At 43.5% G+C, this 18,192-nt stretch overlaps 1 protein-coding gene and 1 pseudogene across 2 annotated transcripts in view; both read left to right on the top strand.

The window, feature by feature from the left end:
* The first annotated feature begins 5,859 nt into the window (after positions 1-5,859).
* Positions 5,860-18,192, top strand: part of LOC114514157 (methyltransferase-like protein 7A) — a 32,386-nt gene continuing 20,053 nt past the window's right edge. Inside the window, exons 1-2 of one of the 2 annotated variants that reach the window (XM_028533445.2) lie at positions 5,863-6,725; positions 13,042-14,600. In XM_028533445.2, coding sequence (XP_028389246.1) covers positions 6,228-6,725; positions 13,042-13,278 — 735 coding nt within the window. In that variant the 5' untranslated portion in view covers positions 5,863-6,227 and the 3' untranslated portion in view covers positions 13,279-14,600. Of the gene's footprint in view, positions 6,726-13,041; positions 14,601-18,192 lie in introns of those variants that run through there. The other variant, XM_028533446.2, reaches the window with a different exon arrangement.
* LOC114512871 lies at positions 7,564-13,174 on the top strand (annotated as a pseudogene).

Genomic DNA, 18,192 nt, shown 5'->3' with positions numbered 1-18,192 from the left:
GTGACGTTATATGTGGGGGCGGGGCGGGGCGGGAGAAAACAATGGCAGTAGTTCCGTTCTCCTGGACTCAGACCTTTGTCTGGGCTTCTGGGCCGCGAGTTCTGCCCTGGTCCACAATCGCTTTCCCTCTGGGTCTGCCAGCTGCAGCTTGCGTACTCAGGGGTCACCGCTGCCTCCTTGCACCCCCGGATGGCTTTTGCGCCGAGTTCGCGCCAAACCTTCCCCCCGACCTCCTCACGCCGCCGACCCGAGCCAGCCCCGCGCCCGCCCGGCTTGTCTTCTCCTACCAGTCCGGATGAACGCGTCTACTTCAGCTTCTTGGCTGCCCGACTTCCATTCAGATAAATCCTCTGCCGGATCTGGGTGTTATTCTGATAGTAAATTATTGTTGTAAATTATTGTTGTAAATTGGTTGTACGAGGAGGTACAGTGCGTCCGCCTATTCCTCCATCTTGCCGGAAGTTCCAATACACAGACTCTTATAAGAACACCTACGTTTGGGAACCACATGCACTTTCAGAGTCGGCAAGGTAAGGCTTATTAGCTACATGACTGAACTTCTCCCAGGCTGGGACTGTGGCATTGTGGGCCAGGACGGACAGGAAATGGGAAAGGCTGTGAGACCAGAGGTGGTAAACCCGATCCACCGACATGCCCTTACAACCACCAACAAATTCAGTGGAGAAAAGACACATTAAAAAATGAATGATGTTGGGTCAACTGAGTAGCCAGTTGAGAAAGAGGGAAAATCTGTAATTCCTACTTATTCCAAGGATAAATTCTAAACTGGGATCAAGAATTTAAATACAAAAAAAATAAAATCACAGACCTGGCCAGGTGGCTCAGTTGGTTGGAGCGTCATCCCGCACACCAAAAGGCTGCGGTTTCGATCGCCAGTCAGGGCATGTGCCTAGGTTGTGGGTTTGATCCATGGCTGGGGCACCTGCAGGAGGCAACCGACCGATGTTTCTCTCTCACATCTATGTTATTCTCTCTCTCTCTCTCTCTAAACCTTCCTCTACCTGTAAAATCAATACACATATCCTTGGATGAGGATTAAATAAATAAAAATAAAGCCACAACCATACTCATGGATTTGAAGGATTAATATTCTCAAAGTGTTCTTACTACCTAGAGCAACATACTGATTCAGTGTAAACCCTGTTGGAACACCAGTGGCATCTGTTCCAGAACTAGAACTAATTGTAAAATTTATATGGAACTAAAGATTCTAAATAGCCAAAGAAACCTTGAGAAAGAACAAAGTGGAGGTGTCATACTTCCCAACTTCAAACTATGTTACAAAGCTATACTGCATACAAAAACAAACTCAAAAGGGTAAAGACTTAAACGTAACACCTGGACCCATGAAACTCCTAGAAGAAAACTTAGTGAATACACCCTTTGACATTGCTCTTAGCAATAGTTTTTTGGATGGTTCTCCTTGGGCAATGGCAACAAAGGAAATATACACACATGGGACAACATCGAACTAAAAAGTTTTTACACAGCAAAAGAAACCATCAACAAAACAAAAAGATGACCTGTTGAATAGGAGAAGATATTCACCAGTGATAAATTCTATAAGGGGTTGATTTCCAAAATATATAAGGAACTCATACAACTTAATGCCAAAAAGGAAAACAATCTGATTTAAAAATGGGCAGAGGGGACATAAAACACGAAGCAACAAGCTAACAAACAAACAAAAACCCTGATAGATACAGAAAACAGACAGTGGTTACCAGAGGGGAAAGAGTGCAGAGGAGAAAAAGGGGTTAAATATGGGAACACACAATAGAGCAGGGGTGTCAAACTCATTTTCACCGGGGGCACATCAGTCTCGGGGTTGCCTTCCACGGGCGGAATGTAATTTTAGGACTGTATACATGTAACTGCTCCTTAGCTAGAGGCAAGGAGCTGGGCGCGGCTCCCAGGTAGAAACAAAGTAGAAAGCTGGATTCAGCCTGTGGGCCTTGTGTTTGCCACTTGCGCAACAAAGTATACAGATGCCAGATTATAAAACTGTACACCTGAAATCTATACACTATTAACTAATGTTATCCCAATGAATTTAATTTTTTAAAGATTTTATTTATTTATTTTTAGAGAGGGGAGGGGGGGAGAAAGAGAGAGAGAGAAACATCAATGTGCGGTTGCTGGGGGCCATGGTCTGCAACCCAGGCATGTACCCTGACTGGGAATCGAACCTGCGATGCTTTGGTTCGCAGCCCGCACTCAATCCACTGAGCTATGCCAGCCAGGGCTGAATTTAATTTTTTTAAATGGGCACAGGACTTGAGTAGACATTTCTCCAAAGAGGACATACAGATGGACAACAGACATATGAAAAGATGTTCTATGTCACTCATCATCAGAAAACTGCAAATCAGCCCTGACTGGTGTGGCTCAGTGGATTGAGTGCTGGCCTTCCAATCAAAGGGTCGCCACTTTGATTCCCAGTCTAGGACACATGCCTGGGTTGTGGGCCAGGTCCCCGGTAGGGGGCATGAGAGAGGCAGCCACACGTTGTTTTTCTCCCTCTTTCTCCCTCCCTTCCCCTCCAAAAATAAATAAATAAATAAATAAAATCTTTTTTAAAAAGAAAAATGCAAATTAAAACCACAATAAGACACCACCTCACACCTGTCAGAATGGCTGTTATTCAAAAAAATCAACCAATAAAATAACATCCTGGTGTTGGCCAGGATGTGGAGAAAAGGGAGCCTTCGTGCACTATTGGTGGGATTGTAAATTGGTGGAGCTACTATGGAAAATATAATGGAGATTCCTCAAGAAGGTGAAAATAGAGCTTCTGGGTGGGGGAAGATTAGAGGGTGGAGGGATTGAGCAGAAAGGAAGAAGGACTCGTGGACATGGACAACAGTGTGGTGATTGCTAGGGGGAGGGGGCATAAGGGGACTAAAGGGTAATGGGAAAAAATACAATAAAGATTAAATTAAAAAATAAATAAATGAATAAATAAAATAATAAAACAAAACAAAATAAAAATGGAGTTTCCATACCACCCAACAATTCTACTTCTGGGTATTTATCCAAAGAAAACAAAAAGCTAATTTGAAAAGATACACGCACCCCTATATTCATCGCAGCTACCTATGTTCATGGAGGCAACCTAAGTGACCGTCCACAGATGAGCTGATAAAGTATACGCAATGGAGTATTACTCAACAATAAAAAATGAAATCTTATTTTACAGCAACACGGATGGGCCTTGAGGGCATTATTCCAAGTGAAGTAAGCCTGTCATTTGGAAAGTGACTGACAAATACTGTATGATCTCATTTCTACGTATGTGGAATCTAAAGAACAAAAAAGGAACTCATAGACTGGTACAGAGATACAGAGAACAGATTTGACATGACCAGAGGTGGTGGGTGGGGGATGCACCAAAGGGGCAGCACTGCTCAAGGAATAAAAAGACAAGCCACAGACTGGGAAACAGAATTTGCAAATCACATAGTTGGTAAATGCCTTAGAATGCACAGAGAATTCTTGACAACTCAGTTTAAAAATGGGTCAAAGATTTAAACACTTCACCAAATAAGACACACAGATGTCAAGTGAACCTATTAGAAGATACTCAACATGATTAAACATTGGGGAAATGCAAATTAAAAGCACAGTGAGCTCTGGCTGGGTGGCTCAGTTGGTTGGAACATCATCTGGAACACCAAGAAGGTTGTGGGTTCAATCCCCAGTCACGGTGCATGCAAGAGACAGCCTATCAATGTTTCTCTCTCACACCAATATTTCTTTCTCTCTCTCTCTCTCCCTCTCTAAAAATTAATTTAAAAAAATCCTCAGATGAGGACTAAAGGGGAAAAACGTACAATGAGAGACCTCTATGCACCTTAAAAGTTGCTTAAATTAAAAGGACAGCTGTTCCAAGTGTTTCTGATGATATGAAGCAAGTAAGTCTCTCATACACTGCAAGTGGAGATAAGGAATGGTACAATCACTTTGAAAAACTGTTTGGCAGTTTCTTAAAAAGTTAAATTACACCTATATTCTACTCACAGGGATTTAGCCAGGAGAAATGAAAGTGTATGTCCATACAAAGACTTGTACACTTGTTCACAGCAGCTTAATTCGGAACAGCCGAAGGCCCACCAGCAGGCGAGTGGATGAATGAAGCGCCACAGGCCCCTGCAGTGGAATACGACTCAGCAGTAAATCAGTGGGCGCCTGCCACAGTGTGTGACCCTCCACGTACACTGAGTGAGAGAAGCCAGACAAAAATGTACATATTCTGTGATTCCATTTACATAAAATTCTAGGAACTGCGAACTAATCTCTAATGACAGAAAACCCATCAGTGGTTGGCTCAGGATGGGGCAGGGAAGAGGGAGGGGTCACAAAGGGCAAGGGGCAACTTTTGGGCACCATGGCTGTGCTATCTGCCTTGACTGAAGTGATGCTTTCACAGGTGTGTACATAATGTGTCAAACTGATTAAACTGTACACTTTAAATAGGTAGTTTATTTTTCATTTAATCAAAAGTATATATATATGTTTTACATTCAATATTATTTTGTATTAGTGTCAGGTGTACAGCATCGTGGTTAGACAATCATACGCTTTACGAAGTGTTCTCCCTGATGTTTCCACCTGGCACCATACATAGCTACTAAAATATTATTTTTAAAAGATTTTATGTGTTTATGTATTTAATTTATTTAGAGAGGGGGGAAGGGAGGAAGAAAGAGAGGGAGAGAAACATCAGTGTGTGGTTGCCTCTCATGTGGCCCCCACTGGGGACCTGGCCCGCAACCCAGGCATGTGCCCTGACTGGGAATGAACCGGTGACCTTTTGGTTCACAGGCTCTCCCTCAATCCACGGAGCTACGCCAACCAGGGCTATAATATTATTGACTATATTCCTTATGCTGTATTTTACGCCCCATGACTATTCTGTAACTACCAGCTTGTACTTCTTAATCCCTTCACCTTTTTCACTCATCCCCCAGCCGCCCTCCCCTCTGGCAACCGACAGTCTGTTCTCTGTATCTACGAGTCTAAATATTCAGTTAATTATATGTCAGTTCCACCTCAAAAAAAAGTTGTTAAAATGGAATAGATATAATTATATTTATAAATACATGTAGAGTATTACAGATAACAGAACATTCTGTGTATCCATCACCTAGTTTTAAAAAGTAAACATAATCATCATTTTTGAAAATTTCCATATTCCCCTACCAGTCTAAAAGTCAGGTTTTCCTATTAAAAATGGTTGTCAAGCTATTTTTTAATGCTTGTGATTCTCAAACGTGAATATTCTAGAGAACTATTTTTCATCTAAACCAGCTGAATAATGCGGTAGTGCATAATTTGAGGTTCACATTTGCCCTTTACCCCTGACCAGTGTGCATCCTCCAGCAAAGCTCCCGCAAAGCAAAAGGTCACCAGTTGGATTCCTGGTCAGGGCACTTGCCTGTGTTGCGGGTTCAGTCTCTGTGAAAAGCAACCAATCGATTTTCTCTCTCTCTCTCTCTTCCCTTCCCCTCTCTCTGAAACAATAAATGAAATAAGAAGGAACAAACGAACTTGTCCTTTAAAAATGAGCAGCCCAAAACAGTGACTTAAAAATAATTTTGTTGAGTTAGGGTCTGGAAGTCTCAGCAGATTGCTAAAGGGGAAAAAATTCCTGATAACTGTAGCCGGCAGGCACGTCTTTTCAACTTTCTTTGCAAAGAACACTGGAGGAAGGGGAGGAAGAGGGGGTGGGGAGAAGGGCGGGGCGGGAACGGGAGGAGGGGGTGTTGCGGAGAAGGGCCCCTGGCTGCCATCTTCTGATAGAGTTTAACTAGGCTCCACCCACGGGTTCTGTTTTCTTTATAGAAGGCATTAGAAGACCTGGATGGGGAGTAAGGACCTTGTGCATAGAAAACTGCGGCAGCTTCCAAGCCCAGAGAAGGAGGAACAGGAACAGATTTGGAAAAAGGGATTGTAATCACCTTTCCATCTAAGGAAAAGCTAGGTTTGCTTAAGAAAACAAAGCTATGAGTCAGCTTTTGCCAAAGGTCTAGTAAGTGGGTGAAATGGGCCTTTTGCTCCTGATCTGACCTGTGCTGCAGCTTTCTCTTGTAGCACAGCCTGTTCCCTCCTCTGAAGCTGATAGGCTCTGGCCTGGGGCCAACCCTTGCCTCCTGCAGTTAAAGGAGAAAGGTCGCCAAACAGGCTGTTTTTTTTTCTTCCCAGAGATGGCGCTGACCGTCTTTATCCTCCGGCTGGCAGTCCTCATCCTGGTACTTCCCCTGTACTTGCTCAACTTTCTGGGCTTGTGGAGCTGGATCTGCAAAAAATGCTTCCCCTACTTCTTGGTGAGGTTCAGTGAGATGTACAACAAACGCATGGCCAGCAAGAAGCGCGAGCTCTTCAGCAACCTGCGGGACTTCGCCGGCCCTTCCGGGAAGCTCTCTCTGCTGGAGTTGGGCTGTGGCACGGGGGCCAACTTCAAGTTCTATCCGCCTGGATGCATGGTGACCTGTGTTGACCCCAACCCCAACTTTGAGAAGTTCTTGATCAAGAGCATTGCTGAGAATCGACACTTGCAGTTCGAGCGCTTCGTGGTGGCCGCCGGGGAGAACATGCACCAGGTGGCCGACAACTCCATGGACGCGGTGGTCTGCACCCTGGTCCTGTGCTCCGTGGAGAGCCAGGAGCGGATCCTCCAGGAGGTGTGCAGAGTGCTGAGGCCGGTGAGTGAGGGGGGTGTGAGGAAGGCTGGTTAGCAGCAAACACCATCACCAAAGGCAGTCCTGTCGATTTCAGCTAAATTCAAGTCTAAGGTAAAAAAGTAAACTAGAGAAGACACTTGAATTTTTAAAAAATCTTAGAGTGGGAAAGAAGCTGTAGAGGGAGCGACTGATAAATCTGAATACATAAAATTTTAAAACTGCAGGGAAAAAACTACTACAAACAAAGTTAAAGTACAAGAACTTGGAAAAAGTATTTGCTAGGGATGATAGACAAAGGGTTTAACTTCCTTCATATTAAAAAACATTACAAGTCAAAACTTAATAGGATTTTTTAAATCAGTAAGAAAAACACATGAGGGACAGTTGGTTAAGTCCAGTGGCCACCGCGGGGAGAGGAGAGCGCAGCCGAGAGGGAGGCCCAAAGCCTCACGACCCCTACCACCGCCGGGTTGCAGTGCCGACTCCCGGCTCCGCCCTCCCCGCCGCTCGGTCCCGCCCACTGCCTGCCTAGTGGTGGCGGAGGCGCCGAGGCCAGAGCTGCGGAAGCAGCTGGGCGCCTGCTCCAGGAGCTGGCGCGGGCGTCTGCGCCTGCTCTTGCTGCTTCCACTGCTGTGGCCTCGGCAAGGTTCCCGGCTGTCCGCGACCGAGAGACCTCAGCCACCTGAATGAGGAGCAGCCGCAGCCCCTGGCCGTGGCCGTGGAGGGCCCCAGCCGGCCTTGGCCGAGGTGTGGCGTTCTTTACAAATTCGAGGCAAGACCCCCACCCACACCCCCCCCCCCCCCCCCCCGCAGAAAGGTTATGACTTGTTTTGTTGCGGTGGCCTGGAACTGAATCCATAATGTGCCCGAGAAAGGGCTCACACCAGCTGTCCCCGTTCATACCAATAAAGAAGTTCTAGATATGGAAACTGATTTGGGATTTGGCCATGCACTTGTTGCTGCCATTTCAGTTACCACTGTACCTGAACTGGGTGATGAGGCGTTTTTTGCCACCGCCTATGGCTGCGCGCTCGGACCATCTGGCAGTGCTGGCTGGTGTTGTGCTGGTCTGGGGCTTCATTACTCGCTATCAGTTTTGTTTGGCTGTGCTGCCACCATCACCCCAGGGTCTACACCTACTATGTTTCCACTGCATTATTTGCCATTTTTGGCTTGGGAAGGCTTAGAGATGAGTCCATAGGAAGGCCAAAAGAAACTGGAAGAAGGTGAAGCAGAATTAAAGAAAAATGGTGAAGAATTTCAATGAACCAAACTCTTAAATGGACCAGATGTTGAAATGGGTATAAGCAGGGTACCTCAGAAAAAGCGGCTGCATTTGATTTCACCCATGTTTGTTCAGGCTCTTGCATTAACATTCTAAGCGGAGGGGGGTGATCCCTTTCAACTAACTATGGTTGTTTGGGCAGCGAGAGCGACCCTGCAGTAGAGCCGTGGGAGGGGCAGGGGACTCGCCTTACGGACTGGATCAGCTCTAACTGGAAGAGGAACGAGAGCACCAAAAAGTCTGTCAGAACTGTGAGGATCAGAGGAGGCGGCGCATTTTTGGCACTTGCTGCATTATTTATAAGTTCTGATTCTGGTTTTTAATAAGCTCTTGACACATCTGTATTTAGTTTAAGATGGGTAACTCTTGTGTTTATGTACACAGTGTACATTGAAACTAAAAGTGATGAAAATATTGTAAAAAAAGAAAGAAAGAAAGAAGAAAAACGCCAGAGAAAAATAGGCAAAGAGCAGGAACCAAAATACAAATAAAAATAACCAATTATATGATATAAATCCTCGACCTTACAATTAACTAACAAATTAAAACAAGATACCATTTTTACCTATTAATCTGTCAGAGACTTTTAAGGTCAGTATGGTGTAGGGGTGAGTTTGGGAGACTGGACACCCTCATACACACTGGAGAAAGTGCCCTCTTTGGAGGGCAATTTGATAATATCATATTATTTTATTATTAAATTTATTTCAGTGACGTTGGTTAATAAAATTATGTTGGTTTCAAGTGCACACTTCTATAACACGTCATATATGTTACACAGTGTGCTCACCACCCAACGTCAAATCTCCTTCTGTGGACACACATTAGACCTTCTTTACCCTCTGCCACCTCCCCGCCCCCTTCCCCTCAGGAAACCACCACACTGTCCCCTGTGTCTGTGAGTTTTTACTTGTTTTGTTTGTTTGTTGTTTTCAGTTTTATATCCTACATATGAGTGAAATCTTATGGTTCTTTACTTTTTCTGAAGGACTTATTTCGCTTAGTATGACATTCTGAAGACCAATCCACGTTGTCACAAGTGGCAGCGTTTCATCTTTTCCTAGGGCTGAGTAGTATTCCACTGTGTACATGGACCATGCCTTCTTTATCCAGTCCTCTACTGAGGGACACTCCAGTTGTTTCCATGGCTTGGCCGCCGCGAATGATGCTGCAGTGAATGCAGGGGTACATCTATCTTTACAAATAACTGTTTTCAAATTTTGCGGTAGATACCCAGAAGAGAGGTGGCTGGATCATATGGTAACGCTATTCTTAATTTGTTGAGAATTTTCTACATTGCTCTCCGTAGTAGCCATCCCAGTTTGCATTCCTGCTAGCAGTGAACCGGGGCTCCTTTTTCTCTCCAACCTCTCCAACACAGAAGAAAACATAGGTACTAAACTTAAGGACTTTGGTCATAGGGAGGATTTTATAAATTTGACCCCAAAAGCAAAGGAAGCAAAAGCAAAAATATAAAAATCTAAGGTGCACATACTCCTTTACCCAGTGTGAATTTATCCCATAGCTGTACTGCACAAATGTGAAAAAACTCATCCATAGGCAAAAATATTCATTATGGTTTGTGTAATAATACAAATTGGAAATAACCTAGAAGTCCATCAATCGGAGGCTATTCAAGTAAATTGCCACACAGTATAAAGGGCTTCTATGCAGCTCTTAAAAACAACAAGGAACAGTTATCTATGTTGATACGAAAAAGCCCCCAAGAGATAATGTTAAATGAAAAAATCAAAGTGCAGAAAGTGATGTAGAATATAAGCCTATTTGGGGGGTGGGGAGAATATACCTAAATACGTATGTATCTCTGTTCATGGGAATGACAGACAAGAAACTGTTGGTAGTGATGCCTCTTGGGCGAGGGCAGGGGAAGAATACCTTTCTGCATAGTTTGAAATTCTTAATGCTTCTATATAATTTCCACATATTGCCTTTATTTATTATTTGTTTAAACACTAATTTAAGATAGTTTTATTCCAAATATAGCTGAACATAAATAAAGTATGGCTATCTTAACATTTGAATTTACTTTTCTAGGAGAAAAGGGTGTTCTGCAATCCCGCGTTCTATTTTCTAATAGAGGAAGTTCCTCAGGAAGAAAAGGACTTGAAGATAGGATTTACAGGCACTTATATAATTTCGTCTTTGGCTCAAGGATAGGCCAACTTCAAAGTAATAAATGAAAAAAGGTCTGATTCTTATGCCCAAAAGCTGGGTTCTTGTGTCCTAAGCCTAGGCACTAACTCGTCATGGTTAGCAGATGTTTTGTTCACAGTGTTGCTGATCTCACAAAACCCCTCCAGAGCAAGTAATTAACTTCTCTGTTGTACAGCACTGATAACACTCTGAAGGAGATCAAACTCTTGGTAGACCTCCATTGCTCCTGCGAAGCATCCACTCTGCTGAATAAAACCAGCTTTATTACAGTCTCATTTAACACAACAGTCCTGTAAAGCAGGCATTGTCTTCATTTGGGTTGAGGAAACAGACTCAGAGAGGTTAAGAAACTTGCTCCAAGTCACACAGCTAGTAGGTCTTGCTTTAATGCAAACATTCTTACTGCCACTCCACATGGTCACTCGGGCTTCTTCTCTCTCTGACTTCCACGTTTCTGCCACCTTTGCTGACTGTTCTTCCTCCAGCCATGCCTAAATACTGAGGTTTCCCTTTGATTCTCATTCCACTCACACAGCCCCCGGGGCAGTCTCACTCACCCCCAGAGGTTGCGAGCACCAGGCGTACTTAGACATTTCCAAATCAGACGACATATCTAGCCCAGCTCTGCACGTCCAGCTGTCCACCTGACAGTCTCCTGCATTATCCAGGGGTCAGTACCGACCTCCCAGACCTGGCTCTCCTCCTTTCTCTCCTGTCCTGTTCTATGGTTGGCTGGTTGGTTAGTTTTTATCAGGAAATTTCAAGTTTTCCATTGATGAGCATAGATCTCAGACTCACTCAGAGAATTTGGAGGAACACCATCTGTCAGCTCTCTGCCTTGGCGAGCCAAGACTAGGGCAGCTAGAAGGGACTAAGAATGGGGGGCAGTCACTGCAGGTTTTGGGGGTGACTGTCAGGACCCGTTCCCCCTACTCACCTCAGAGACAGGCAGAAAACTTCTGAGGACCTCCTAGTATCATAGAAGCCTTACTTGTCTAGACTCGACCTGTATTTATAGGACTGTCCTAGATAAAGCAGCACTTTCAAATTCCTACATGACAGTGATTTACACAGGGCATCCACTGATGGAATAAAATACCAACTGACAAAATGTCAGCATGGACTCGGTCACGCTTTTAGATGATTCAGTATTGTAGTCAGTCACACGCACGTTCTTGCGACAATGGTACCAAAGTATAGGACATGGTTATTCAGTCTCAGGAGGCACTCGGTGTGGATTCAGACTCTCTCCCAGGCTTGCAAAGCAGAGCCTGAGAACAATTTTCACATGAATTAAAAGATTTTTTTTAAATAAAGAAGTATAGGTTTTAAAAAACATTTTACTTATTTATTTTTAGAGAGAGGGGAAAGGAAGGAGAGAGAGAGGGAAACATCAATGTGTGGCTGCCTCTTGCATGCCCCTCACTGGGGACGTGGTCCACAACCCAGGCATGTGCCCAGACTGGGAATTGAACCAGCAACCCTTCAGTTCACAGCCCAGAGCTCAATCTACTGAGCCACACCAGCCAGGGCAGAAGGAGAGATTTTTTTAAGAGTAATTAAAAGGCAATTAACAAACTGGGGAAAACATTTGTAGTATAGCCTTATTATACTAAAAGTCCTTAGTAATCAGTAAGAAAAAAACCCAACACTCTATTAGAAAATTGATAAAAGACATCAACAAGCAAATTAGAAAAGAAAAAATCTAAATAATAAGGGTTAGTAAAAGATGTTATATCTATTAAGAATATTAAAGACATGCATAGTATTGAAAATGAAATACCATTTATCCATCAAATTAACAAAGATACGGGGGGAAGTACTAATGAGAGTTTACTGGCAATGGGTGTTCACATCCATTGCTAGTATGAATATAAATTTGCTATACCTTTTCCGAAGGGCAGTTGGACAGCTTGTACTGACAGCTTTTAAAAGGCACAGACTTTTGACTCAGCAAGTCCACTTTTTAGCGAGTTACTTATTTGGAAAGAATGAGAGATGGTCACAAAGATTTATGGATAAGGGTAAATATGGATAACCAATTTATAATAATAGAGAAAAATTGGAAATAACCCAAATGAGAATAGTTAAATAACAGATGGTAGCTTCAGTTGTGTGGAATATTGTGTACGATTTTTTAAATTATGTTTTAGAATACTGTTCAGACACATACATAAAGTTAAGCAGGTTACAAAATAGAACATATATTTCAATCCTAGTTTTAGGAGAAAAATACATCTTCATATATAAAAGCACACACAAAACCTTAACAGTAGTTATCACGAGGTGATGGCTTGGTAGTTGATTTTTAAAAAATATTTTCTGTATTTTCTAAATTTAAAAAGAAGTTTTTTAAATGAACATGTTGGTGAGACAGTACTGCCAGCCTCCGGAGCCTCCCCGCCGAGGCTCAAAACCTCATTCTGACCTTTACCAGCTGGTGAATGGGGCGAGGTGCTTGTTTCCCGAGTGCCTCCTTTCTCAGCCCCCTCGTCTGTAAAACAGGAGTGATAACAGTAATGCTTACTACATAAATGTAGTGGGGGGGTCGAGTTCACAGATGATGGGCATTAGGGATATAGCACCTCGTACGCAGTAACTGCTTTACGTGCTAGCTATCATTGTGTATGTATTATGTCTTGCTTTACGATCAGAAAACAGAAGTGTGAATGACTGCTTTAGACTGTGGCTGCTCTGTACAATTCGACTGAGGATGAAACTATTGACCAAAATGATATCTTAGTAAGTTTTAACTTATCTGTGTCTTCTCATGGACTTGACCTTTGGGGCCACTGAAATCTGATGCTTCAGTCATCTTATGAGTCTGTTTTCCCCAAACTAAAAGTCTTGACATGTGTTTCCTTTTCTCTTTTTCAGGGAGGGGCTTTTTATTTTATGGAGCATGTAGCAGCTGAGCATTCAACCTGGAATTACTTCTGGCAACAGGTGCTGGACCCGACCTGGTACCTCCTGTTTGACGGGTGCAACCTGACCAGAGAGAGCTGGAAGGCCTTGGAGAAGGCCAGCTTCTCCCAGCTGAAGCTGCAGCACATACAGGCCCCACTGACCTGGGAGCTGGTGCGCCCTCACATCTATGGATATGCTGTGAAATAGTGCGAGCAGGGGAATGAATGGCTCGAATAATCTGAGGCTTCAGTTTTACACTTAAAATACTAATTGGGAGAAGAGAAACCCTTTTTGAGATAAAGTTGAATTTCATCCCAAAAAGTTTACATTAAACCATATTTAGCCAGTTTCTATTGCCTCCCAAAAAATAAAAAACAAAACAGCTTTGAACTCTCTTTTAGAAGGAAATGGTGAGCTTTGATCATTGAAGTCTACCACTATCCCCAAACCTTAGTTTATTCAGTAACTTCAAAATGTTTCCAAATGCCTTATTTAAATCGTACCCAACAGATTTGAATTTCACCTCCTCTTTGAGAGTGTGGTGAAATAAGCAGTTAAATCATGCAAAAGAAGACTTGGAAAAAGGAGAAATAAAAAGATCTTGCTCTGGCTGGTATAGCTCAGCTCAGTGGATTGAGTGCAGGCTGTGAACCAAAGGGTCGCTGGTTCGATTTCCTGTCAAGGCGCATGCCTAGGTTGCAGGCCAGGTCCCCAGTAGGTGGTGTGCTAGAGGCAACCACGCATTGATGTTTCCCTCTTTTTCCCTCCCTTCCCGTTTCTCTAAAAATAAATAAAATCTTAAAAAAAAAAAAGATCTTAATGACTCACAAACTGAATAGATACACACTAGTTGAAAATCCAAATCTAAATAGCACAGATTTGTTAAAGAAATCTGAATCTATTTGTTCTCTTAGTGTGGCTGGGCTGACTTTCAAAATTGATGTACCAGGATGTTACCCCTAGTTCTGCCACCTCTGTCACACCTTTCATTCCTCTGTCCACCCAAGTGTGTTTTTCTGCATTCCAGTTTTCAATCCTTTAGATGAAACTATATCAGAATTATATCTGACAATTTAGTATGTCCATGAAACTACCTGAGGCAATTAAGGTTCTTGGGTTCATTTTCCTTGTAATCGTGCATACACTTCGCTGAATGCAGTCAACTGGAGGCCAGGAAGAGACCCACTGTAATCAGGAAGTCTTTGTATAACTAGGTACAGCTTGTAAGAGTCCCTAAAAACCAGCAATCTGTGAGTCTGTAAAGAAACAGGTATTTTTTTGATTATTCAGATGAAATTTCCACCCCTTTCCCAAGATGATGTCTTTGTTCCTAGCAACCAAGTGCTTTCAAAACAAGTGTTGAGTTGATCAGTCAGAGGGTTTAAGTGTAGGATTTTCAGCAATAGTTTACATGTCTTTTCATAAATTTAGTATATTTTCTGAGATGCTTTTGCAAAAGGACTACTTTAAATATCAAATCAATAAATTCATATGCATTTTAGGAATGACAATAAAAACAAGTGATTTATATATTTGCTGGCTTGGTTTCATTTTTCTTAATGTCTCTGGGAGGGCTTTTCTTCCTCTTGGAAAGTTAAGCTATTTGAACATACAGATTTTTCTTTCTCCAGCCAAGTAGCTATAAACACAGCTAGCAGATCCTAGAAAAACCAATTTTGGAAGGATCAGAATGCATTTCGAAAGATTCAAGTCCAAAGGCCCTGTTTGTGTGATCTGTAGAGCAGCAAGGGAGGAAGTGTACCGTTCTCTTTTGAACATGAAAACAATTACCGTTGCAGCGAGGTTGGGACACTGACCTACGGCCTCCTGGGCACTGGAACGTGAATCTCCTGCCTCTAGAGTCTCCCCAAATCCTTAACCTGCCCACCTCGCTATTGTTTAGGTTAGTCTAGTGACTGAGAAATACAAAAAGCCACAGTTTGCGTGCTGAATGGTGTGGCTCAGTTGGGTGTCGTCCTGTAAACCAAAAGGTCATGGGTTCAATTCCTGGCCAGCGCACATGCCTGGGCTGTAGGTTCAGTCCCCAGTGGGGCACATCTGAGAGGCAACTGATTGATTTTTTTCTTTCATTGATGTTTCTCTCCTCCTCTTTCTCCCTCCCTCCCCCCTCTCCATAAATAAATAAATAGCCACAAGTTGACATGATGAAATGTTATTGGCATGTTGGAAGGTAAGTAACAGTGCAAGGTACTAGACACATGCTTACTAATTCCTTCTTGCCTCAAGTGGTTTGGAAAACATTATCCTCAACTTCTACAGACAACACTAAGGTGTAGAGAAATAAATAAATGAAGTTTCTGGCATTCCACAAGTTACAAAGCAAGTCTTACAAGCCCTGCTTCCCAAAACCACAAAACCTGTTTTGACTATGATTGCTAATATTACCCTCTCACTGCTTTCCTCCTCTGGCCTAGAAAATTTATGGTCACTCCAACAGCCTGAGGAGTGAGTCTCAATTGGCTGTTACTGACAATACTGAGTCACAAGCCATTCGCTGAACTAATCATGTTTAGGTGGGGTGGATTATGCTGATTGTATCAAGTACAGGTCACAGTGTTCCATCCCTGGGGGTGAGCACATCCAGACCCCGGGACTGAGACGGAGAGACTTGTGGATCATCCAGATGGAAACAGGGCCTCTGGCTCTGGCTGGTGTAGCTCAGCTGGTTGAGCACTGGCCTGCGAACCACAGGGTCACTGGGTTATTCCTGATCTGGGCACATGGCTGGTTCATAGACAGGTCCTCAGCTGGGGACGTGCAGGAGGCAACCAGTCGATACTTCTCTCACATATCAATGTTTCTCTCCCTCTCTTTTCCTCCCCCCCCCTCTAAAAATAAAATAAACAATATCTTTTTAAAAATTGATGAAAACTAAAGTGGGAATGGATGTAGGGAAGGCACACCACAAATGCCCAGTATAAATTCATTGCTGCATTTCGATCAGACCCTCTGTCTGCTCTCCTGGGGTGGGTCACGTGGCACTGCGCTTACAACACTGGCTTGTCAGTGGGATAACTGCGTGCAGCGAGGAAAATAAAAGGCCAAATGACACTGGCTTCAGCATCAAAGTGATCTAAGCCAAGTCCTGGCTGTGTCATTCCTCGCCTGTGTGACCTTGAGCAAGTCACTTCTCTAGTCTCACTTTCTTCCTCTGTTTTGGGGATAGTTTCTACCTAAGGGGCTATTTTGAGGCGTTAATGAAGTGAAGCACTTGGTGCTTAATAAATGTTGATCTTCGGGCAACAAATGTGTGGGTGCCTGCTGCGTGCTCTGATTCTTTGTGCTTGCTCCTCTCTCAGGGAGCACGCAGTTGCAATGCTGTAGGAGCTGGGGCACCGGAGAGTGAAAGCTGACCCACCCAGGAGGAAGAGGGTCAGAGGCCTTCTTGAGGAAGTAGCTTCTGAGCTGAATTCCAGAAGATGAATATGGAGTATTTCGGCTTAATGGAACAGCTTGCGCCCCAGACAGATGAAAGGAGGAAGCACGGTCTATTGAAGGAACTGAAAGAAAGTTGGCACAGCTGGGCAGCAGAGTCTGAAAGGCGGGTTTGGGGAGGGCAACTATTTCCATTAGTTTCTCGCTAATTTTTAAGAACCTGGACCCATGAGCCCAACACTTATTTCAAAGGCTAATGAAAAACACATTAAAATTTCTTTTATTTAGATTATAAAACATTCTGTCCCCTAAGTGTTCTCTTTCTTCTAAATTCCTACACGTTTTACACTTGAGCAGAGACTGAACCGCTGCATAATAGTTCTTTTTGTCCTCTTGATCCTGACATAAGCCTTTCCCTTCAGTATTTCTTTGGAAAACGCAGAACTTAAGAGAACTGAAATTTAATTCTTGTTTATCTGTTAAGGTAACTGAGGGGATAACCTTCTTTCCCCCTTCCCTGGATTTGCCCCCTCACACAGCATGGAAAAACAGCCGCTCAGCAGACAACTCTCCTGGGTAGAAAGAAGTGGCTGCCCAGGCAGGCACCGATACCTGCTCCAGATCGTGGTCGCTTGAACCAGAAAATGCTTTAAACCGGTCTCCACACCGCCATGTCTTCACCACCCGTCTCCACGCTCGTAACTTCCAGAACAGTTTATTTTTTTATTTGTTGCTGTTAATTACAGTTGTCCCAGTTTTTGGCCCTTGACCTGCTCACCCCCTTATTCTAATTTTTTATTAATGAATTGATTTTGACACACAGAGAGAGAAACATGAATTTGTTGTTCCATTTATTTATGCATTCATTGATTGATTGTTGTCTGTGCCTTGAGCGGGGATCAAACTCACAACCTTGGTGTTCTAAGCAACTGAGCTAGCCAGCCAGAGCCCCGAACACTTCAATTTGGCCATTCCCACAACTGAACATCACGATGTGTCTACTCAACAGAAGACTGAATGGAAGCCGCTCAGCTCTGCATTCAGGATCGTCTGTCAACTGACACCTCAACCCTTTTCCCCCCGCTTTGTTAGTCCAGCGGGAAAAGCACGGTTCAGAGTCAGAATGCTCTATACCACATCTTCTCATGTGACTTACTAATATTTGATTTCACTTGATATGTGAGGATAACTCCTATGTCTCCTAGGGCTCTTGTGAAGATGGAATGAGACAAATACAGAAGGTGCTTTGTAGACTGTGTCCTCGTGAGCGATGAGCACTGGTGCCTCCCGAGACACCTCACGCTGCTCAAGGCCCCGCCTCCTGGAGCATTTGTGAGAGTAACCGAATGAAGTGTGTTTTTCTATCAGAAAAGATATTTCACTTCAATAAATGTGATCCTGGGATTCCATTTGACTGGATTATTGGACATTATACTGTTTTCTGAAGGTTCAGTGTAAAGAAACCTCCCATAAAAAGTAACTGGGCAACGCTCTCATTTTTGCACCCAACAGTAAAAAGCCCGGCCCCCGCGTGAAATGCACTTGCTCCAGTGGCTGCAAGTAACTCCCACGCAGAGTGCTGTGGGTACGACAGGATTTCCTGCATCCTTCCAATCTCAGCTCCCATTGTATCCGTCAAGCTAAGCAGGTGCTACTCAGGCTGCAAAAGAAGTAGCACTCAGTTTGAATTCTATCTCACTTCTGAGGTATGAGGACAGATTATTA

This window comes from Phyllostomus discolor, chromosome 2, assembly GCF_004126475.2.
Source record: "Phyllostomus discolor isolate MPI-MPIP mPhyDis1 chromosome 2, mPhyDis1.pri.v3, whole genome shotgun sequence".
In the NCBI taxonomy this organism is placed as follows: Eukaryota; Metazoa; Chordata; class Mammalia; order Chiroptera; family Phyllostomidae; genus Phyllostomus; species Phyllostomus discolor.
Note: the sequence above shows the minus strand (reverse complement) of the source record. Positions and strands in the feature narration are given on the sequence as shown.